Source organism: Onychostruthus taczanowskii, unplaced genomic scaffold (assembly GCF_017590055.1).
Source record: "Onychostruthus taczanowskii isolate IOZ18803 unplaced genomic scaffold, ASM1759005v1 scaffold4, whole genome shotgun sequence".
Lineage (NCBI taxonomy): Eukaryota > Metazoa > Chordata > Aves > Passeriformes > Passeridae > Onychostruthus > Onychostruthus taczanowskii.
Window position 1 is genome coordinate 17,596,668 of NW_024501459.1, and position 25,335 is coordinate 17,622,002.

At 39.5% G+C, this 25,335-nt stretch overlaps 1 protein-coding gene across 1 annotated transcript; it reads right to left on the reverse strand.

Annotated features, from left to right (window-relative positions):
* Nucleotides 1–272: 272 nt before the first annotated feature.
* On the reverse strand, nucleotides 273–24,739 carry PIP4P2 (phosphatidylinositol-4,5-bisphosphate 4-phosphatase 2). Its single transcript, XM_041413019.1, has 7 exons — nucleotides 24,522–24,739; nucleotides 18,570–18,718; nucleotides 16,466–16,572; nucleotides 14,652–14,775; nucleotides 8,943–8,995; nucleotides 3,004–3,094; nucleotides 273–1,879 (listed from the first exon to the last, which is right to left on the reverse strand). The coding sequence occupies exons 1-7, from the start codon at nucleotides 24,625–24,627 to the stop codon at nucleotides 1,736–1,738; spliced, it is 774 nt and encodes a 257-aa protein (XP_041268953.1). The 5' UTR covers nucleotides 24,628–24,739; the 3' UTR covers nucleotides 273–1,735.
* Between the last annotated feature and the right edge of the window lie 596 nt (nucleotides 24,740–25,335).

Genomic DNA, 25,335 nt, shown 5'->3' on the forward strand with positions numbered 1-25,335 from the left:
AAAGAAGGGAGTATATTAGTCCATCAATAAGCTATTAACTCAAGAAATAAGAATCCCAACAGTGGTTTCATCCCTTATTTACGTCCTCACTCTTCCTAAAACATCAAGATAATTGCAATTTATTATTGCTATCTTATATTCCTGAGGCTACCATGTGGCAAAAATGCAGAGCTCACCTTTGGTGTGCAATACTTTTGTGGTTCCTGTATCATATTAGCAAATTTGTCCACTTACACATTATTATATACATATAAACAACAAAATACATTTAAGTTTGAATAATAATCTTTATTTCTTTATTAGTTTATTTGTAAAAGGTACATTGTAATCCTGAGCTACTGCTTTTATACATTTAGCGTCATACAAAGACAGATCATTTACAGTTCGATCATTTACATTTATTGTGCTCCAAAATCCTTATCCGAATATCATTTTGACTTAGCAGGAACATAGATAATTTAAATTACATGTATCCCTGAAACATCCATATTAATTTACCCATCTGACCCCATTAGCTAAATTACTAGTTGTCTAAATCACTCAGGACATTCCTTCTGAATTTAGCAAAAACTTGTTTCAAATTATAAAGATGGGCAGTGCAAGAACTGGTCCCTCAATCCTTTGTGAATACATCATTAGAAAAAACTTTCTGTTTCCGTATTCTCTTGGCAAGTCAGTGCTAAATTGATTAGATGTACTTTGATGGAATGGTCCAAGTAATAGTTTACTAATTTCCTTATTACAGCAGTTAATGAGAATTTACAGTGTCTCCCTTTGCAGTGACCAGTGTCATAACTCTCCCAAGCAGGGAAAATCTGATGTGATCAGAGGAAAGTAAGAGGCAACCCATCACCATCTTATTGTCATCTACATGACACTGAAGTATTACAAACCAAGTCATATGAAATGCTTCCCTTAGACCCTGTAAAGGAACTTGTACGAATAACCAGAGTTAAGTTCCATAATCCGAGCATGGCTTTTAGGATTTGCCAGTTTAAAAGAAAAACAAAACAAAATAAAAAAAAAAACAACCAGAACAAACCAAAACCAAAACCTCAGCCCCAGAATCCTTGAGGAAAAAGCATTTATCCTAACTGAAATCCAACCCTGGATAAATGGAAATTTAATTGGACTACCAAAATAGCATCTCTCTACCTGAAAAATCTCCAAGCATACAGTGTTTACAAATGTCTCTCTAGCAACAGTGTCAGTCTTTTAAATACTCACAACTTTCATTTCCTGAATAAGGTCACTATGATCTTAGGCAAAAGATGCAGTAAAGCAGTTCAAGCAAAATGCTTATTGCTTAGGTTTTAAAGCAAGCCACTTGAATATAATTTTAGGTAAAATGTTAAGTACAAATGTGAAGCTACTGTAGAAACACTTATAAACACTCTTGCTTTTGAATTCTTACTGATAATCTAGAAAAATGGCAGACGGATTTTAACGTAACAAAGGAAATGTAAAACTTAATACTGTCTGTTGAAATAAAATTCAACGCCTATAAAGACAGAGTTATGAACATGTAAACACAGCTTTAGTATTCAGAGCTAGGGAATCTAGCAGCAAAACAAACTATTTGCATATTATGTAGTGCAATGAACATTTGTTCTTAGAGACCCCCAGTCTTTAAACTACTTTGAACAGAATGGAATCCTTACAGGAAAGGTTTTAAAAGTGTCCAAGATGTAATATCCAGAACTACTAGATGTTCATCTATAACCTAACAATTTCTCTATGCAAAACTGTGCTCTGGATAGCTGACTTTAATGGCCCCCCAGTAGCAGGCTCGAATGAGGCAGATTAAACCTAAGAGATAAGCAACAGCCCAAGAAACATATGTTGCGTGAAATCGCCTGGCGAAATCTTGTGTGCCAACCTAAAAAGAGAAAACAGTAGTGTCAAACATACAGCACTATCTGTTCTTCAGGGAAGAGCAAGTTATATTAAGGAGAAGCATTTCAGCACCTTTTCAACTCTGGTAAGGGTAAATTAGGTATTTTATTAGCTTAATTTTACATAACAATAGGAAAACTGAGCTTGAAAGGGAGATTCAGGAGACCTCTAGTGCCAACTCCTCAATCAAAGTAGAGTCAACCCCAAGGTCAGACCAAATTGTTCACAGTTTTAACCCAGCTAGGTCCCACATAACTCCAAGGATGGAGGCTACACAAGCCTCTGGACAAACCTTATAGAAAAATGTTTTCACATAATTTTCCAATTCAGTAAGGTCATAAAAAAAGGAAAAGAAACTTTTCTCTCACTGTTTTTGTTTCTATTAGGGAACCTGGAAAATCCTTCAAAACTCATTTAAGATCACACATAAATAATTATTCAAGTTAAAACACAAGTTAGAGGCATAATGAAAATTACACAAATGAATTCACTGGAGGTATTTCCTTTTGAACTTTTCTGGGATTCCCAGGTAGAAAGTTGGCTCTAGTAACCAGTATGAGATACTGGTAAGCCAGATACCACTGGTTCCACCTAACAGAGTAACAACAGCCTGAGCCTTCTCATTCGTAAATAGCTTATGAGCTGGTTTTACTTTTGACAGTTTTTACAAATTAGAGATTCATACGTATTTCTAGTGCTTGGAATCCAAATCACCTCTGTTGCAGTGGAACTATATTTCTGGCTATACAGCGACATGTATTTCTGGAAACATGGAAGTTTTGAGAGCTCTAGCAAGATGTTCCAGTATTTCTACAGTGAAGTGAACCATTTTTCATGAAACTGAAGTTTTTAGAGATGAAGAGCCAAATTTAGCATGAGAAAAATAAGAGATTATCAAAGTGCCAGAATACCTTTTAAAAAAAAAAAAATTTTTTTGGCCCACTCAGATGATTAAGTCCACAGTTTTAATAGAGATGACAAAAACTACACCAGTTTAGGAAGTTTTACTCAAATGCTGGGAAAAGAAGAGCTGGTCAACTAAGAGAACTCTTTTCAACACACACGCCCCTGCACACAGCTGCAAATTTATCACGGGACATGACTCACAGTTAATCCAACACCAATGAAGATGCATATCATTCCAATTGTGATATATGCACAGCAGCGCCTCCGTGGCAGTGCACTTCCAACAGAAGAACTGTTTGAAAATAAATGGTATTGTAAATTAAAAGCCAACAAAAACCCCAAACACAACCAAACAAATAACAACCACCACAAAAACCACCCTTACCATCAACAGTAACTGTTCAGTCTCAATACACTGTCTTCAGTTTATAGAGTTGTAAGCAAAGTCTACAGCTATACTACAAAGTACAGGACAGAGTCCTCAATTTTATTTTAAAGAACTGTTGGTGAATATCTAGTACCTGAAAAAGCTATGTGCTTACAAAAAAGGGAACGGTGCCACAACCACAGTTTGAGTGTGTCTACCTTCTGTACTCACAGTGCACCCAGTAATTGTCTTGGATAGCCTTTGGATGGCAAAACTCAAGTTTGCTTTTCAGCTTCCATGCTGGTTGCAAGGCATCCTTCAGACTTTTAGTACATCAGCATATAGCTTCAATACTTCACTGCATCTAAGTAACTGAAAATAACTTCTACCACCCCTACATGTCATTAATAACAACCTTCACTATCCAATTCTTGGATACTCAATACTGTTCAGTGCCTAAACTGCTCTGAAGATAAATACAAATCATTTTAGTCACAGACTAAATGTAATTTTTTTCCATGTTCAACATCTCCAAATACTGAAGTTCTTTAAGCTATTAAGTCAACTTCAAGAACATGACAAGTTCTTCTTACTTTGCAATTTCTTTCCGAGTTCTACCACAATTTATATGACCTGCAAAGATAACTTCTGACAACCAAGGTAAATAAATCCCCTGGAAGTTCTGTCACTCATCATCTAGACTAAGAACTCCAGGACAGACAGGTCTGTCTCTACCTGCTGCGTCAAGACAGTGCTTCACTCTAACAGACTATAAATGCAAATAAAACATAACACTATCTACTGCAGGTTAGAAAAATTATTCTAGAAGCTCAGCATTGTTTAGCAAATACATCTTGAGTCACACATTTGCAATCACATACAGCTTAGTAATAAAGAAAACAGGAACATGATTTAAGTCCACTGAAACACAGTTAAAAAGACTAGAGAGGCAGAAGTGCTTTTATAAAATACGCATTATCTTTCTTAGAGGTGTTTTGAAGAATCCTGAAGCATGCTATCATTAGTTAAGTGCTTCATCCCATTCTGGGAGATCAGCACACCTTTGGAAATAGCGTAATGCTTTTACTCATCTCATGATAGTTCAACCTATTCAAGAAAAATGCATAACAGAAAAAAAGCACTGCTGAACATTTGAAGCAGTACACGCATCATATGACTGACCAAATTTTTGGTTCCAGTTAATTAACCGCATAGCAAGGCCTCATATGCTTAGCATGTGATTAAAATTTTTTAAGCATTTGTCTTACAAAGCCTTCAAATAGATTGCTTTAAGCAGCTTTACTTCAATGTTATTTCTTTACAAGGAATTTCTGAAATGCTCCGAGAGAAAACAAACAAACAAACACCACCGCAGTCCTCAAGCTAACACAATGAGCTTCATCTTTCAAGGCAAGAGTTGAATAAAGTGACTACTCACAAGCCATTTTCAGAGGAGCTGGAAAAGTCCCCAAACAGTTTTTAGGGACTCATTAGCTCATTAGCTTCCATGAGGAAATTATTCCTTAGCAAAACCTCACAATATGTAGTGAAATGGGTCACTGGAGGTGCCTGGGGTAGGATTAGGGTAAGAGAATTCCCAGTTGGGCAAATAATGGTATCTGAGCCTCTCACACACATCTCCACTCACTCCCCCAAAAGGCACTCTACAGCCATTCCAGAAAAGGGTTATGTTGTTAAATTCCAAATTATAGGACTTAAAAATAATAAAACCAAAGTGTAGTTTCATAAAAGGTAACAAGGGAAGAGACTGAGTTTGCCAAACTGACCTTAGGTTCCCTCCTTTGCAGGATTTTGTGGCTATGTACTCAGACTTAATTCTATTACAGAGCTGGATACCATGAGATAAGCTGGTAAAAATGTCATGTTCAATACACCTAAAACATACATGATATTTATTGTACCGTGTATTGCACGCAGCGTCAAAGTTCATTCTGGGAAAGAGACTTTCACTTTCAGAGCTGACTTACAGTCTTATTTTTGTAATCATAATATTGCAGGTGTTGTGTGTATTTTCCATCTGTATTTCTCATGTGCCTCCTCTTATCCAGTAAGAAAGGCTGGGGGAGAAACCATCAACTCAAATACCACAAAATAGAAATGGAAAGAACGTCTCAATTTATCTGCTTTTCTCTTTCCACATTGAGCAATGATTAAATAAAGATATTAAAGTTTTTACAGTCGTGTAATAGACTTAGGAGTCCAAATAAATCATTATTCATGTTTCTCCTCCCAACAGTGATGATATCCACTGGCCTCCTCTAGATAGTGAGGCTTCCTCTACACACCCCAAATTACACATAAAACCCCCAAATTAACTTAAAATAAAGAAAGTTGAAACTCTATCCCAAAAACCTACCAACTGTGAAAACTCTGACAAGCACATCTGGCAATATTAAAAATGGGATCAAAAGAACTTTCTCCATATCACAGAAGCAACCAATTAGTTCCATTGTGGGAGTATGAGGGAACTCTCTAGAAAGCAGCAGTTCCTTCTTTCTGAGCTGCTGCTGAGCAAGCAAAGGCACCTGCCAGAACTCTGGGCAGCAGCTGCAGATATAAAAGATGCCAAATCCAATGCTGCATCAGGGAGTAAATAGAAGAGGGCAAAACTGACACATGGGACAAAGGCTATAAAAGAAGTACCACAGGAAGGAATGCTGGGTCTCTTGTGCTCCAAGTAACAGGAATTATGACGAGGATTTCAAACATGCTTTTAAGAGGAAAATTAAAATGCCAGTATTTTGAAGGTGAATAGCACTGCTGAAATAAGCCTCCACAGTAGCGACGGGGTTCCAACATCTCTCTCTTTCCTAAAAGTCCTTTACAGGGCAAAGGTGTTCTAAATTCATTACGATTCATAGTTTTGGCAGAACTTAGAAAGTAAAAGAGACAGATTCTACAGGAAAAAAAATAAATTTGACATTCTGTAATAATAATATGTACCGTTCAATCCCCTTTCTAGTAACTGAATTAATGAACTGAATTTTCTAGATGATTTAATATACATCTTGCAAAAGAGAACAGCAAACAAAAGCCAGCTCCTGCTTCTTCATCATTAAACAAGAAAAATACCAGAAGCCTTCCTTGAATCTCTCACTCTTGGAAAACAAGCTGATAAACATCTGGTATTTAAAAATACAGAAGAACACTAAATCAGCAAAAACCCCAGTTTTTCCCCCATTCCCAGGTGTCACTATAAAATACAACTGTATCATAACAATTTTCTCATTAGCTGCATTTATTTTCCCAATGCAAGTGTCAGACAGAGCCACTATCCATCAGCAGCTTCTGCAAACACCTTGCCTATACTAACATGACAGGTTTATAGTCCACTTTCAAAGGTATTTGGTCATTTACCCAATAAAATTTTATTCTCTACAGCACAATTAATTTCCTACATTTCCCAAGTTATTTTGCAGGACAAAAAAAAGTGTGCCACAAAATAAAGTTGTATCACAATGGTAGCACACAGATGGTATTAAAAACAGACAAGAAGATCCTATTTGCCCCTACATTCAGATATGAAAGGTTCCTTTGTTTAGGTATTATGAGGCATGATGGCTTTATTTCTCCCTGAACTTCCATAATAATGAATATATGAACTTTCATTATTAACTTTTTCAATAACGAACGTCTCATTATTAACTTCTTCAATAACGAACTTTTCATTATTAACTTTCTCATGTAATAACTTCTGATCTCCCCTGCAGTTTTAGAAGACATTCATAATATAAAGACCTAATATCCATCAACCAAATGGAAGGTCACAAACAAACTACTTGCAGAGATTCACTGCACTTTTAAAAACATTTGAAACAAAATTATGAATCTGAAAATGCTTTTTTTTTCAGTGACAATTATCAACTTAATCAACAGAAGAAATGAACAGTTCCACATCTGACTACTCAGCTACTAATGAAAGAAGTTTTGTATTTATAAGATGAAGCCCTACATTCCCTTCTAACTGCTTGGCTATGCTGACCTCTGACAGAGACCTGATAGAAAGCAGGTCACCGCAGTTATTTATTCCATCATCATGACTCAAAGCTGTGTCTCACCTATACTGTGCCCTAAATCCATGTATCAGAAATGTTTATGCTGCTGAAAGTGCAGAACTCCCAACAATCACATCCCAAATGCGGGAAAACACTGAGCAACTCATTCAAAGCTAAATTACAATATTGCACAGTTTGCATCCTCAGCCCAAGGACAGACGTGCCCACTTGTTAAAATTTGTTTTGCATTCTGCAATACAGTTGCCATGAAAGCTGTAATTATCACAAATTGCACTGCAGAGAGGCTCCCACTTTCCTACATATGGATAGCATGCTTTGCACTTTAGGGAGGAGAACACTGCAAAAAACTTTCTCAGCCGGAATTTAAAACAGAAGCAACATTAATCAACAGAGGACAGACCAAAAGATCACATGCTGTGACTTTTGACTGTTGCTTGGAGCATAGTTTATTTTGTTGCTGTTCTTGTTAGGGTTGGGTTTTTTGTTTGGTTGGTTTTGGTTTTTAAGGTTAAAAAACAAGTAACACTGACCTAAGGAGAGTCAAGAGAAAAGCCAAGGTCAGCTAACAAGGGTGACATAAAATATAAAACATAATTGCAATTAGTTTTAAAACAAACCAAACTGCATAACTCCAACCCCTTTTCAAGGACTGAACAGACTTAACGTGCCAGTACACACACCCTTGCAAAGCAGCATCTCATCAAGACTGAGTTTATTTAACCTAAGCAAATTAGAACATATCCACAACTCCACACTGGGTTGGTTACACCCCTGAGGTTAAACACAGCACTAGACTGACTTCTCTAGCAAATACTCCAATAAAAAGACTTCAGTCAGTGTTGAAGGCCAGGCCATGCCCACACCTTAGTGTCCTAAGCTCCCCCCTTCCTAAGGGACCTGCTAGTTTTCCTACAACATGCAACACAGCTGAGGTTGTCCAGTCCCAGTGGAAAACACATTTGTGCCTTTAACTGAAGCCACACTTGCCTGTCAAAGGAAGACAAATATTTAAATAAATCACCAGGACATATTTATGTCTTATTTCACACCATGTGGCTGAGATTCCATACAAATTTATAGTATGGTACCAGTGCAACAATTCAAATCAAGAATTCCTGAGCTCAGATAAGAAAGGCCAATCAAATACTCAAAGAGAAAGGCCCAAAAAACCCAAAAAGCTTACAGCTCTTGTATTCTAATTTTTCTTGTCCTTCTTGAAGTAATAGCAAATGAGTACCCAAGTTATTCCACAGTCATTCATAAACATTAAACAAGATAACACATTAAGATGCTTAACACAAGTTGGGTATTGAGTTTATAGTATCAGTAAACCTTCTTTCAAATTAAGACAATATTATTTCTTTTCCTCCCTTTACAATAAAGCGATTCAAGTTCTACCTTTAAAGATAATATCTGATTACTACTGTATGAAGAGGTAAAATTTCAAGGCCATAAAATGTTAATTTTAGCAACCTATTCCTGTCTATTGTTAGCAGCTTATTTTAGCCTCTATCAATTCAATCAGAGCATTTTCATAAATGCAGGTGGATATGTCAAAGCTACTGATTTCTGCATAAAGAATGGAGAATTCACATGCACACAATATCTGCTTTAGCCTTGAAGTTCAGGTGAGCACAGCAAAATAATCAGCACAGCCAACACATTTTACTCCAAAGACAGAAGAAGCACTGGCTACTCCACAATAATTTACATAACCTTGCTTTCAGAAAACTTACATTTTTTTGCAGTGTGGGCATTTTGCTAGTGTATTAAACCTCAGTTCCATCCACTGTAAAAAGAAAAAAATGAAGCGGTTGAAAAGCAGACCTGAGAAAATGGTTGTTGCACTTAATATTAAATGTCACTAAGAAAACATTTTGCTTCTCAGACTCTTTGACTTGTTTTTTGTTTTCTTCTATAAATGGGATGCCCTTTTGTCAGAGGCAAAATTGGACTGGGATTTCCACGTGAACATTTCCCACGACTTGCCTCAGTATTACAAAATTTGCTTGACGTAATGTGGTTGCATCCACAGGCGTAGTATAGGCAACATTATAATATTAATAGGTTTTCTTCTCTTACTTAAAGACTATGAATATACCCTGAATCAAAATATGTGTGTTTTCTTTGGCACAATTACAGACAGAAGTACTTTCCAATCTTTTCCCAACACTTGCATCATTTATGAAAAGTAAGTTATGGGTATAAAGAAAGATGTAAAGAATATTTAAGAAAGCAGATATCAGGCTTTACATCAATGAAATAGAAAACACTCCTGGCTACTTTACATGACTGTTGAAAAGATAATATGCAAAAACTGTACATGGTAAGGTTACCACCTTCTATGCTCAGACTAAAACCTGTGTGGGAAAGCCTTAGTGAAAGCAATGCCTAGAACTAACTCAACCAGGGGATACACAGTGATATACTCACTTAAAAACAGCAGGTTCTGTTCAATTTCATTCTGTGATAACAGTATTAAGAAAGCATTTTAAACATGTTTGCCTTGATCAAGGGAGTAAGGCTCTTTTTCTTCTCCCTGTAAGCAGTTATTTTGTAACTGCAGCTCTCTCCCCTGCCTTTCTCAAGCCGAAGGTAGTTGGAAGTTTTCTGGGTGATGCAAAAAAATCACACTGCAAGTTAAAAGCAGGAGAAGAAGCCACAGTGCAGATCCCTGGTGCCTCCATGAGGCCCTGCCTTATCTCCATGAGAAATCTGAAGCTGTCCTACTGAAGTGAAAGTGTTGTAACAGCTACAGCCGTAAATCAAAATCAGAGCCCATCCTCCTAAGAACAACAGCACCATTTAAAAGCTGAGAAGAAATTTATGATTTTTATGAGCAAAGAAACATGTGTCTTCTCATGCCTTGTCAGTATGAAGAGATTGCACTGTGAGCAAAGTTTCAAAACAGTGGTATTTATTGAGCATTTTCCTACCTCTTGAATATCTCCCTCAGTTTTTTTTTTTTACTTGGGGATAAATCTCCACTAAAAAGAAATCCATCTTTTATTTTCTTGTTCTGAAGTACCCATTTACACTTTTACAGGATAGCTATGTAACTGGTATTATTTCTTTACAAAACTTGACCAAACTGATTTAGCAGAGTTTTATTTTATTCCTTAATAAAACTTCTGTAATGCTCCCCACCCAAGCAAAGCTTTTTAAGAGCATTAATTCTACTTCCACATTCCTGGCAGAGGAGCAAGTTAAGTATTTTTATGCATCCCTTTCAAACAATTTCCCTTAATTCTACACAGTGAAAGTGGGATAAAATGCAGTTGTCAGTACTGGGGATGGAGAGAGGCCACACCAGAGCAGTTAGTTCAGCTTTTTAAACAGCAATTCCAGAAATAAAAGGAAGTCTAATTCCAGGATCTATAGTTTACCTACTTATAATTCAACTTCACTTCTATACAGTAGTTTCAATTCTATACCACAGTGTAGGCAACTCCATTTCCTTAGTTACTCATTAATGATCTTTCCAGAGTTTTAAGATTTCTAATTATTAGCCCAAATTATTAATGGCTAAAAACTCAAATGCATTTGGACTCCAATTATTGATGGAAAAAGAAGTCAGCAATAATCTGTTTTCATTGAGAGTTACCTGGAAATAACAGAAGCAGCAGCTGTTATGATGCCTTTTACACAAACCGAAAACTATTTGTAGAAGAAGCAAAATTGTGACAAGACTTTCAAAGTACAAGAACTCAAATCACATTAGCACAGTGGGGAAACGTTATGTTCATGTACATTCTAAATCATGCTTAAGCTGGCATTTTTTACCCAAACTCCAGAGTGCTTTAAAGTACCTAATATTGATTCATGTTGTTAAGAAGTTACAGTTACATGAAATTTAGCTCTCTGCTGAGAATACAATGATTTTTTTTAATTGGAGCAATACAATATACAGCCCAAATCCCTGGTCAGATGTACTGAAACACAGATGAAGAGATGAGAAATACAGAACTCATCAATATGTCCACAGTGGACAAAATCAGACATCCATCAAAGGAATTACTAGAACAGTCAAACATTTTCCTTCTAAGCCTGTAACAGTTCCTAGTGCATTCAACACAAGACAGTGAAACAAAAAAACCAGAAAATAAAACAAAAAGACATATGTACACAAATATATACACAGTCCTACATAGAGCTGCTGCTGCAAAAACAGCTTCTGCTCCATGCTCCATCCCCCTCTGGTTCTTTGAGAAAGCAAAAAAAAAAAAAAACCACAACAAACTTTTACAAACTAAAACATATTTTTCTGAAAAGTTTAATGGGTTTCCTATTCAATTACTTCAAAAGAAGTAATTTTCATATTTGATTACTTAAAAAAAACCAAAATTGCCAAAGCATAGTGCTCAGCCTGCAGCCTGTGGCTTCCATAGCTTGCTCCTGGTTTCTTGTTCCTGAGGTCCCTCCAAAAAGGACAGTAGCAGGAAAATGTCAGAGAGGGGGAGGACACAGGGACAGCCCTCCCTTGCTGTCCATTTCCACAGGCAACTCAGCCATTCACAGCCACAGACCACTGCAGGCAGAGGTCCCTCAGAGAGGAATAGCAGAAACAGTAACTGCACAGCCCAAGTCCAAAAGTTCTCAAAACAGCCCAAACCAGATCAAAATTATATTTAGCAACACACTTAAACCCTCATCCTGCCCTCCTTTTATGTTCTATCCCTTTTTCCGCTTGTAAAGTCCAAACCTGCCAGAAACAGTAGAAACCTTAACACAAAAAGAACAACTATCAGGTTACCAAGGGGAAAAAAAAATCTGATTAAAAAGATGTGAAGTATTGATAGTTTGGCTACAATTTCACTTCAGTACTAAGCTACTCTTCCAGCTAAGACAGAAAAGTTTAAGGCACTCCATAGCAAGGAGTGTGGTTTCCATAATTTGTGAAAAACACCCCTCCAGGTGCAGAGGCAAGCAAAAGAGTCATGTTTTCAAATGGAAAAAAAATAATCTTGGAATGGTGGTAAACCAGCTGATACTCTTAAAAGAACACAGAACACAACAATTTGACTTTTCCATCCCAGGGATTCTAGCTTTGCTTGTCTATTTTATTTATTTTTTAAACTGCCAAGTAAAGTAAAAGGGATACTCTAGTGAGTTGCTGAGAGATTCATCTACCACTACTTATTTTCTTCACAACATAGAGATACCAAAAGGCAGAAATACTAACTCAGAAATGGAGCTTCCAGGCTGGCTAAACCACTTTTTTGTTGCTTCTCTGCTCATTCTCAAATCCAAGCAATTTCCTGATTTTTCTTAACTAAAAATTTCATTTTCAGAATCTCAGACTTAATTACAGAAAAAAGTGGAAGCAAAAGACTGATGGGAAAGCTGTGTAACATGAGGTAAAAAAGGGTTTCTTTCTTGATAACTCAGCATAAAAAAATAGCAAGCTTCCAATTTCTAATGGTTCAGAGAGTTTCTTTTCAACGTATCATGGAGTGACAAATTGGTCTTATCCTGGCAGACAAGACTATGAAGTTCAAAATGTTGCAGTTCCCTGAAGCAGTCAGAAGACAGGAACTTGCATGCACAAATTCCACATTAGAAAACTTAGTCTTTTTCAAGGCATAATCCAGTAGTTATGGGCAAAACCAGACTTTATGGATTTGGTTTTTTCCCTTATGTTCACCTGAAGTAGCTCACAGTGTAACTGCAAAGTTAATCTGGACTGTATTTATATAGAGTAAACAGGGGATCAAGACAGGTAAAATTCCCATGCCTGTGAAAGTCCCTAAACATAGGCCGAAAAAAGGCAAACAGAAAACCCACTTCAGCTATCTTCAGTTGCAGACTACTGTTCTTTAGCAAGGGTTATAAGAAATTATTTATTTTTTAATATATAGGCTGAATTAGTAGACAGAATATTTCTAGAGCATCTCTCTAACTGCTTTCCAGCTAGCAGATTACTTGTAAATTCCTCATCATATTCCTATTTCTTTTCAGAAAAAAAAAAAAAAAAAAGAAAGAAAGAAAGAAGCATAAGGGTCATCTCCAGCTTCCTGCACTCATCACTTACTATAATACTTAAGACATTACAGCACACCTGTCCTGGATTCAGCTGGGACTGTTACTTGGATTCAGTAACAGTGTTGGTAACAAGCTAAGGTTTTAGTTGTTGCTAAGTAGTGTTTACCCTAAGTCAAGGACTTTTCCATTTCCCATGCTCTGCCAGCAAAGAGGTGCACAAGAAGCTGAGAGAGAGCACTGCCAAGACAGCTGAGCTAAGCTGGCCAAAGGGATATTCCATACCACTGAACAATCATGTTTGGTGCACAAACTGGGGGGAGTTGGCTGGGAGATGCTGATCACTGCTGGGGCACTGGCTGGGTCAACAGGTGGTGAGCAATTGTATCAAGCACCACTTATTTCTCACGGATTTTATTCCTCTCTTTTTATTACTATTATTATTGTTATTATTATCATTAGCAGTATTCTTTTTCCATTTCAATCATTAAATTGTTTTTATCTCAACCCATAAGTTTTACCTTTTTCCCAGGTCTCCTCCCTACCAGGGCAGGGGGGCTGCGTGGTGTTTTCAGGGAGCAAGCAGCTGCATGGTACTTCAGCTGCTGGCTGGGGTTAAGCCATGAAAGCACCTCACTGATCCATAAACCTGAAGTGAAGACTTGAAGGCACAAGCCATTACAGAGCCTACCACAAGCCAGCCCTTCTCTCTCTGCTGGTACAAGCTGACATGGAGTGGCATCCTCTAAGCTCCTTGCACAACATGCACTTGAGTATTCTCTGATCTTTATGTACACCTTACAATCCTTTGTTTCAGGAATGCGCCACCTCTCTCGTGACTGTTTTCTTTAACTGTACCCCCTACCTAGTCATTTCCTACAACTCACATACCTGAAAGAGATTCAATCACTGCTGGATGATGAAGCCAAAGCTAGTTTGTTTGTGCACTACAACCAAAATTCAAGCACCTTTGTCCATTTAGAAGGCTACAAAGAGTTCAACAGCAGAAGAGCGTTTGTGCATCCTTCCACTTCAAAAATGGGATCAACTGGCACTCTCACATCAAAATGTCCAGTTCTCCAACAACCTACAGATATGCCAGTGGCAAGGACCATAACCAGCAGCTTTCCAGGGCTCATACAGCAATGACAGATCTGCTCCCTTGGCCACTGCAGAACACAGCCACCACTGCAACCCTAAAACATAACCTGGAAAACCAACTTCCGCTTCCAGCACTGCGTATTCTCACACCATGAAACAATAAGACATAGGCTTTATCTATCCACGTACAGAAAGACTGTCAAAAATAACCAAATACAGACCATACACTCATACTAATGAGTAAAGAAGTTTTAGTTCCGCAATGATGCCAGAGAGTGAGGCAATACACTCTAGAAACTGCTTACAACAAACAGCTTGAGGGACGGCATGGTGAGGCAAGAAGGAGAATCTGAAGCTTTACTTACAAGGAATGTATTTCCACAGTGCCCACACACCACTCTAGTTCCATCTGGTTGAACTGGCAAGGCAGGTTGAGCTGGCTGCTCCTCTGGGATCAGCATTACTGGACCAAGAGTAATGATGCGCCTACTGTGTTAAGAACATTAGACATACATGTAATTTAGCTAGCAAAAGAGAAGGACGATGCGTTCAACCAATTAACTCAGTCACTACCAAATATTTTTACCCACTTAAACTATAATCTACTTGTTAAACAGCTGATGCACCCAGTTTTGGTCACTCTCCAAAGTATTTTCAGTTTTAAAAATATTCTTTCCCTTCAAGATTAGCCATCCAAGCCTAAACCCTATATCAGACTTGCAAGCAGACACACTTCTCAGAAAAATGAAAACTTAATACCCAGGCTGAGAAAGACTTAGAATTGAAATGTATGTCCCCATGTGAAACATGCAGAAAGAGTAAGGATCTTCCACAACCTAGTTCTCCTTCCCACACTACTGACAACCATGTCAATATAAGAAGCATATCCATATTTGCACAGTAAAAATTCCATTCAAATTGAGTAAACTAAAAAGGAAAACCACCGTAGGTTGACTAAATGAAATCAATTTACTTTAAAGTAAGTATTTACTTTTATGTTCAACGTGTTTCCAGTTCAGAAAATTTGTCAGTCCAAAATGACAGTACCCAAGTTAACCAACTCAGAATGAGGATGAGACTTCTTCGAGTGAAAAAAGTGAAGGGAAAATTAAAGCAATATTTAATTTGCAATGCATCTCTTCCATCTACAATCAAAATTGTATTCTGAATGGCTTTCCTTCAATCTGGAGTCTTCGACATTTAGGTCACACTCCCAACTCTCTCCTTCAAAGTAAAGTACACCAATTTTGCTCAGTTTCTAGCAAGACAAATACATAGGCTATCTTACTGTTTACATGTATGCTTTTGAGATTATTAAAATAAAATTAAGGAATTTCTAATTTAGTTTAGTTACCAACAATGTGATATATTATAACTGACTATCCCATAAACATTTTCACACTGAGAAAATGTTTGGAATGTTTTGAAGGCCCATCCAACCAAGTGTTAGTAAAAATGAGTAATTCCCACAAGTCTCAAACTATGTTTCAAAACCAGAACAGCCAATAGACTGGTGACTAACTAGGGCACTTGGTGGGGTATAACTCCTCTCCATGTATCTGCAGACTCAGTCTTCCTCTCCTTTTCTCCTGCCAGAGCTGCACCACTTCCAATCAAACTCCTCCTACCTCATTGGAATCTTTAACACCTTAAGCCCAATCGTAAGAACAATCACTATGGCAATCACAACTGCAAGTGTGTACATTAAACTTGAGAGCTGAGAGGAGAATGAAAACTCAGCATAACTAAGGAAACTGAAGTCAAGCTACTACTCCATCTCCACTCCAAATCCTACTCTGAACTTAGCAAAGTGAGTATTCTGTGTGGTTACAGTAACTAAGTCTGCAACAAATTATGAATGTTAAGTCCCAGAAATGAGAAGTGGATTTTCTTCTATTGTTCTTTACATTATTTTTGACTTACAAAGTAGTTATATAATGGGACACACACAACTGAAACTTAAATAAAAGAAACTTTTTTTCTTCTTTAATTTTAAAAAAATATATTCAAAATGGACACTAAGCACTACCTGTGTCTGCAGCAATTCAGTAATGCTTTGCAAGCGTCCATGTAAAGAGAGCAAGGCTGTGAATCTCTTTTAGTTTTAAATACTCAACAAAAAGACAACAGTTGCTTTACAGAAAACCAGCTCAAGGCACTGGAAGTGTTTTATTCTTACCAGTTTGGTCTTGGACAGCCTATTTTCCGTGATGTATCTTTACAGATAAGGAGACAGTTACATTGACATCTAACATACTTCTTCCCTGAAGGAGGGTTTTTGATTGGCTAAAAACAAAAAAAAAAAAAAAGAACCACAACCACCAGAGAACACACATCAGAAGTCATAGCAATTCACTTTTTTCTACATAACAGGAAGACAAAGCAGAAGAACTTCAGTGAAAAGTTCTTGTTAACAGAAATACACTTCCTCTTACACAGGAAACTTCACAGAGTCAACACAAAATTAGAAATGTTTTTCTTTCTTAAGAAGTGAAAATTTCCTTATTAGAACAAATAAATTCTGCAAATTCATGGAAAAAACATTCATACTTTAGCAATGACAATTCAAGGCTTCAGTTCAGTTATTATTTTTTTATGTGAGTTTAAATAGTGATGTATTTAAAAAAAAAAAAAAATCAAAAAACAACCACACAATTTTTTATGTGAGTTTAAATAGTGATGTATTTAAAAAAAAAAACATCAAAAAACAACCACACAACCAGTCAAAACATCAAACAACCCTTCTTGCCTGGTACAATGGCTTTATTCAACAGTGAAAGGATCACAGTCTGTTTCTTGGTCACTAAGAGACTATGAAGGCATCACTGAACTGTAATCTTATTTTAAACTGTACTGGAATCATCTTTCTCCAAACTGGGAGTCAAGTTTCAATGTCCCTTTCATGCAGCAAATCAAAAGGTGCACAGTACTTTGTCTGGCTTGAAACATTATATATTGGACGGGAAAGTGACTATCAGCAGCAGGTTCTCTACTCTCTCTACGTGGAAAAAACATTTCCAGCATTTTTTAGGCTTCCTGTTTTCAGGACATAATTTAAAGTTCTTTTCATGTAACAAATATATAATAAATCCATATAATAAATCTAATCCAGTGTTTTTCATACAAATGCTTGCAGAAGCTGTGAAGCAATGCAGTATCACATCCCAAAATTAAAACTAGCAGGAGGTAAAAAATAAAAGCAGGAGGCCAAATAGTGAAGACTTGAATTAAGAAGAGAAGAAACAAATACATCTGTGATCACCAGAAAAGAAACTAGGACTTAAACACTTCAAAATTGTTTTATTGTGGTCTCTTACAAGCTAACCAATTGACTGAATAGTATTTCAGGCGAAAGGCATTTATCCAGGGAGAGGTGCGGGTTCATTACTTTGTATCTCCAACGAGGAAACCCAGGGCACTGGGAATATTTCTCTGTCTGCTCTGGGGTGTCCTGACCCCCAGGGGAGCACTAACTTTGACCCTTATTCATGGAGAAAGTTTCCTAAACTTCAAGATAGACTAGAATCCACAAAAGTGTGAAAGAGATTATAGAGAGTAGTGTAGGTGTATCACTTGGTGAGAAATTTAGGTTTTGGGATTTTAGTATGTTGTGGATGGAAGCAAGATGGAGGGCACAGGGTGCTGTCCTGAGTTTCTTCTTCCTGCTTCTTCATGGGTTTGGGGGGCATTTTGGAACTGGGCAGAAAAGTCCACATTGTGGGCTCTTTGGGATCAGTTATTGGGTTAAAAGGGAAAATAATCTAGGTGTCAGTTTTAATTGGATAATTTAGGTTTAAAAGACCTTGAAACAAGAGACTGTTAGCCATTTTGGGCCTTCTAATAAAAGCTGCCAAACTGGTAGCTGTGAGACTGTTTTACTGGTAAGAAATAATAAATTACCATCTCAAGTACCTTCAATCCAAACCCAGAAAAAACCAGTACTCCCATTCTGAAAACAACTCAATTCTACACATTCTTCATCTCATCAAAACCAATTTCATCCTTATTTACAGAAGAGTAATTACTCAAATGACATCTTTGCTTTTTGATCTCCTAGGAGGAGACATCCTGCACAGCCAGCTTGACCACATGAAGATTTTTTCTAACTGCTCATGACCACCCTTGTGCCAGCACGCCTCCAGCCTGCACGCCAGCCACACTGGCAGTCAGCTGGGCTGGCTCGTCCTTTTCCTCAGGGGTGGCAGGAAAGGACCCATCTGTCCAGGTTAGGACATGAGTGCTACCCTCGGTGCCCCCCACAAAACACCAAAACTCCATTTTACCGTAGCTTCATTGCAGACTGTGCATTTAACCACATGTTGGTGTAGCTTGCCATCCAAATTGATTAGTGACTGGCACACACGGCAGTTTATCACAGGAACACCGCTGGCATCTGGACTTGCAATGGCAGTGTATGGAGGGGGAAGCTCTGCTGCAAGAGACAAGGAAATCTCAGCTGAAAAACCAGAGGATCCTAAAACACTGCCAGCAAGTATCACTTCCAGCAGTCACAGGCTCAAAAAAGACAAAAAACCCCACACCTCAAAGTCAGTGTTTAGTATAAACATAAAACAAAACTAAGTTTGTTTTCCCTTTCTCCGCAACTTCTGTGTACACAAACACCATCCATAGTTGTACATAAAGCAAACCAGCAACACAAACATACAGTAAATCTGGATCCAACAGAACTCATCTGTGGAACTTTATTTCAAATCAACTTTTTGCAGTCCATAGAAAATACATGGAGAAAAAACACCAAAAAACTCCAAACCTACTACAGATTAGTGGAGACTGGCTTCTGAAGAAAAAGACCCAATAAATAAAAGAAGACACAGGCAGGAAGAGTCATAAACAGCATTCACAAATATCTAAAAAGACTGAAATACAGACAAGTGTTTATCAAATATTAGAAGATACTACAGGTAAAACCACAAAAAAAGTCCGGTTAAGAAAACAGGTCTTAGGATAGGAAGCAGCATGAAATGCTTCTTTTTTGAGTATAACAGCAAATGTATGCTGTCTTGAAAAAAAAACCCTGAAGTCTCAGAGTTTCTGCTTTTAAGGGTTCCAGGTATTTTTCTTGTCCAGAAGCCAAAGCACCAATGCACAAGAAGGTCTTCAGTCACTCTGGACAGGCTAACACTAGGAAGACTTCAATGGCCTCAGGCCTCCAGGGCAGAGCAGACTTTAAACTCCAGCTTTGTCAGTCTTGAGCCCACAACAAAACAGGGAGGAAACACTGAAGAATATCTGAGGCTTAAGAATCCATGGAATGAAAATAATTCAACACAGCGATCTCTCAAAAGCTTATCACCACCACTCTTTGGCATACAATAGCACTGACTTTTATTTCCTCAAGAAGTTCAGGGCTTTTCAGGTAAGCAAGCTTAGAACAGGCATATTCAGTAGTTCATACTTAGCTTTTTTAAATACTAGTAGTCTGAAATGCTCTGCAGCCTTGGGCTTCAATAAGTTTTCAAAAATTACATCCACCAAAATCTTCAGAGAAGCAATGAGAGATCAGCCTACTTCCCATCTACCATCAGCACTGAACAGAGCAGTATCTGCTGGAGGGCGGTAAGGGAAATCACAGGCTGCTATCAAAGCTGACAAGCCTGAGTATTAAATTTAAGCCTGTAAGAAAGCATTCATCACTCCTTCACTGTCTTGAAGTGAATGTCATAAGCTGGAGGGCTATAAGAAACCCTGTCTGCCCTTCAGATCCAAAAGTCACCACACACCTTTGAAGTGCATGCTGAACAGCCATGCTGCTATTTCTCTTTGCTACTTGGTCTATATATGACCCAAACCTATGCTTGATTTTGACTCACAGAGGCAGCAGGAAAAAGATGGATACCTTGAGAGTCTCACAATCACATCCAATACATGTGAATTATTTCAGATGAGAAACCAAATTAACTTATATGCAGCAATACAATTCTGAATTCATGACACTAACTGATGCTCTATTTCTTGAGGAAGTGAACCTCACACCTTCAGCTCTGATATGCTGGCTACAGAAAACAACATCCTTAAGAAATATCAGTACTGCTATTCCTTCTGTTTGTGAGGAAATACATTCTGAAAAAATGCAGCATCCAGAAAAATAAATATTAAATATCAGTACTTTGCAGTACTGTGATACCCTATTTTAAATAAGGCTGCCACACACAGGACCTGAGACATTACAAGACATTAAAAAACAAACGCACACAAGACAAAACCCCAACCTACACACTTTGGCAAGTAGAAACAAGCTCAAGCCTATCAGAGCACCCCAGAAATCAGGTTAGAGTAACCACTGTGGCAAAGTCAAGGCTGCTCCAGTGGGTTTTGGCAGTCAGCAGGCTGCTTAACTGCTCCTGCAGTGAGCAGCTGACACTTTTTGGCTAGGGAAACAGGCAGCCAGAAAACAAAAGGCATGTTCCAAAAACTAAATACCAGACTCTCTGTCAAGACACCTCTACAGTTCACTCCCAGCTTTAAGGCTGCTTTTCTGAAAAGCAACAACTGTTTTACAAAAGTTCTTGACTTTGTCCTCTCCATTTAAAGTGTGACAGCTCAATTCTGTGAGCTGGGAATAGGGTGGCTGTACTAAGGCAAGCAACATCTTTAAGGGTACCAGAAAGTGAAGAGACACACAGTCACCAACATTTCAGCTTTCCACAATCCTGGAATACTTGAAAAATTGACAACCATATCTTCTAGACATTTATCATTTTCTATACCCATTTCCAAGTGATAACTCTTATGAAGCTGGTAAACTGAGGTGTGTGATCCCCTACACATGGTGCCAGCCACTTCTTCAGCCTCACACTGGAGCTGCCTGGCTTCCAGGTAAGCAGCCTCGCTGTTCCTGTCCTGCTGGCTCAGCAAATATCAGCTAGCAAGCGAGTAATGGCTGCTTTTCAGAGCCGTGCTGCAGCAAATAACATTTGCTATGGAGCAGAAAGCATGAGGTATCTTGGCACTGCAACCTTCATGCTCAAAGAAAACGTGCATTTTGAAGAGGTCCAAAAAACAAACCAGCAGAAGCCACCAAAATTAAATATAAAGAAAAGTATATTGGGGGAGGGTAAGTAGGTGGGGGATGGTGAAAAGGAAAATAAAGACATTGTCTCAAGAGTTAGCTGCTCATTATCCCTTAATAAAAAGGTTTCACAGCACATTAGCATACTTCGGTATGACCTTCTTGTTTTTCTTGACATCTTGGATTTCAGGCTAACTATAATATCTAAAACCAGTGCATAAAGGTCTGTCAGTCTGTCATGCTGGACGTGACTGGGTGGTAGGCAAGCTTCACATACACACCAGGAGACATGTAATTAGATACTGAATTCCCTGCTGCTGACATACCAGTTTACAGCTATATTATCAATTTTTCTTTAAAAAAACAAAAAAAGAAAAAACAAAAAACAAAAAACCAGACACACACACAAAAAAAAAAAAAAAAAACAAACAAAAAAAGAATCCCAAAAAATTAAAGAAAAACACCCACAACAGTAATTAGTTCAGCAAGATTAGCAAAGTGTCCTACCATGCAGTACCTCTGACTCCCTCTTCACCCCTACAGAACAGCAATGCAATGGAAGATAGCCCATTTGCAACCTGAGAAATTCCTTGTGGTGCTTGTGCACTTTCCTCCCCTGGTAGCTGAAGGGTGGAAACAACAGAGAACCACTTGAAGCCTACCAGGGTCAAACAGAAATTAGTTTTATTTCATTTTTAAAAAAGAAATAGTTCTTTATCATGACCTGTGAGGGGTTGGTAAGGGAAAAAGTTTAATGATTGATGTCAGAGATACGTTATTAAAAACTAAGAAATCCTGGAAAAGGCCCAAAACCCCTAAAAGAAACAAACAAAAAAGCACTTACTAACCATCCTACTACAGGGAACAGAACTGACAGTTTCACCCTTTGTCAATGTTGTCAAAAGTTTCTTAAATACTGTGGCCTGCATCCACACTGAAAAGATTTTTCTTGCTTGCATCATTAAGAACGCTGAGCCATTACCAGGATTCAACCATCCACCAGTCTGCACAGGGAAGGATCAGCTGGGTCTCAGCAAGGGAAGAGAAAGCTACCTTCAAAACATGGTCTCTCTAATTTAAAGTTCAGGATGATATATTGGGCACAGTAGATAATTACAGAAATAAACCTATTAATGTACATTCAGGTGGTAGTTTTGACACAAAGGGCTTCTTCCTCCTTCCTCTGCCACTCCACACTATCCCAGTGATTTTAATCAAGGAAGCTCTGCAAAAGGAGCTGCTTTGGAAGCAAAGCCAATGTTTCCACAGGAATGATTCTTCCCTCTAAGTCTAGCCTTGTGTCAGGGAGAGAGATGAAGTCTGGCAGTGAGCTGGAAAGGCACTGGATCCTTTCACTAAGGAAAGCCAGCAGAGAAGGGAAGTAGAGCTACGGGCCTGTGCCACAGCTCTGCACGATTCTGCTCCACAGCTATCTTCCTGAGAGTTCTGCAGAGCAGCTCTCAAGTGCTACCTAGTATGTTTGCTCATGGACTGATCAAACAAGAGACATTCGACATTCACGAAAGCTCTATGTTGGTTCCTCCTCATTTGTGGGAAGAAACCACTTATCTGAAGCACCACATCCCACCACAGGTGCCCAACCAGATATCTCAAGTAACAGACGTCCACTGAAGGCACAGGCTACCAACTGAAATGAGCATGTAGAATCCAGCTCATTTCCAGGTCACGAGTTCTACCCTGGGATCAAACAAGAGTCACTAATCGAATGCATTTTCATTACTTTTTAAATTTATAAAGACTTTAAAAAACCGAAAAAACAAGAAACAGACTGAAATGTATGCAAAAGTAATGGTTACAGGATAAGGATCACTAAGAATAAAAATATCAAACCCGAGAATATAAACTAAGGTAGATATTAGTATTTTTTTTTACCTGGGGGATAATGCCAATACTAAAAAACCGATGGCAAATAAATCCCAAATAAAAAGCCAAGGCATCCAACCTCTGCTGTTTTTTAAGCCAATACTCCTTTGTCCAGTTCAAATCAAAGTAAACAGTCAACACCAGCTACAGCCCTAACTGAAATACATTTTCATATCAAGACAAGAGGCCTAGCTTTCCACAGGATTAAATGTAATTCAAAACAGACAGATGCTCACTCATTCTAGTTGCATGCATGTTGAAGAAACATGTGTCCCATGTAATGAATCTATACAGTTAATAAAAATCGTTAATAAAGGGCCAACACACTGGACCTACTGAGGTAAGAATTGTAATCTTACATTTTAAAGGGTACTGCTAGCAAAGCTACCTGAATCTTATTTCTCCTTCATTCCTTCAGCTTTCTCCACACCTCAATTTCTGCTCTAAAACGTTTAACTGAAAAAAAAAAAAAACACCCAAAGGAAAAAACAACCTACTAATGTACTTTGATAACATCCTGATTTATATTTTCTAAGTAATTTTTTCCACCTACTAATTAGTCAGTATTGATCAACAAGACGATTTTTCCTAAGTCTGTGCAAGAGAGATAATACCATATAATTATGCCACGGCTACAGATCTGTAACCGCAGTATCGGACTTGCTTTAAAAATAAAGCCATGACCAGCTATGGCCTTGAAACGTGTTTGCAAGGACATCCCGGTGGTTTCGGGCCCCAACTACCACACTGCACCGAGTCCCTTCGGTTGGGATGCGGCGGCCAGGACGGGCGCTGACCGCACCTGGCCACGCCGGGCTGAGGCGGCCGCGGGGCCCGGCCATGGCGACCTGCGCGCTCGGCCCGCGCTGCGCCCCTCCCGCCGCCGCCGTGCCCAGCTGAGCTGTTCTCAGCTCCGGATCTTCCACTTAATCCTGCTCCTAATTCATGGGGAAACCCAAGTCCAACAATTACCACGCAAGCTGCGGCATGCGAGCGAGTTATAATAAGCAGACCGGTTCGGGCTTGTTCTGCCCCTGCAAACAATTATTTTAATTTCTTTTATTTTTCCTCCTGAGCCGCTCAGGCCGGAGCGCGGCGGGGAGCACGGCCTGTGCCGGGCACGGAGCGGCGTTACCTGTTGTTCCCCACCGGCGAGGGCGGGGCGGGGGCTCCCCCGCCTGCGGCCCCCGGCCCGGCCCCGCCGCCCCGGCCAGGGCGGGGGGAGCCCCGCACCGCCGCAGCCGGGCGGAGCGCCGCGTCCCCCGCCAGACGCAGCCACAGCCACAGCGCCAGGGCCGCCCCCCGCCCGGCACAGCCTTACCTCGGGGACTGCTGTCTGGCAGATAGGGCGGCGCGGTAGGGGTGACATTGCCGGAGCCGGGCGCGGAGAGCAGCGGGGAGCGCTCGTCCACCCCCTCGGCAGCCATGGCTGCGGTGCAGAGGGCCCTGCCCGCTGCCGGGCGCGGGGCGGGGAGGCGGCCGGGCCGGCGGCGCCGGGGAAGGGGAAGGAGCGCAGAGGAAGGGGCTGGGAATGAATGAGAGCGGGGCGGGAGGAGGGACGGCGGGGCGGGGAGGAGGGACGGCGGGGCGGGCGCTGGGCCGGCCGGCCCCGGCACGGGGTAATGAGCGGGGCCGGCTGGGGGCGGTGTCTGGAGGAGAAACCTAACGACCTCCCGTCGTAAATAAATTTTTCCCGAAAAGAGTGCATTTGTTGAGATGTGTGGGGGTTTTTTTCTGGTTTTGTTTGTTTGTTTATTTGTTGTTTTGTTAAGGTTGTTTTAAGCTCTGTGTTTGGATGTTGACATCAGTACCAGGGAAGTGCTATAGTCGATTTAGCTGGAACCAGTCGCCTTTTGCAGGACTCTGGGGATGCGGACGGACTGAGGCGGCACTCTCCGAGCTGACAGCGGTGGGAGCCTTCAAGGGGGCTCTAAACGTGAGGAGATAAATCGACGTGTTATCAAATCTGCTGCTCAGCGGGGAGGTCTGTCCCCTGGTGCCGCTGGGCTCTCAGGACGGAAGGACTAAATTTCCTTCTGCCACTCGGGCACCATCTGGAAGTCTTTGGCAAAGAGGGAAAATAGCCTTCCCTGATTAATTTTTCAGACCATACTGAGATAAAACTGATGTTTGTC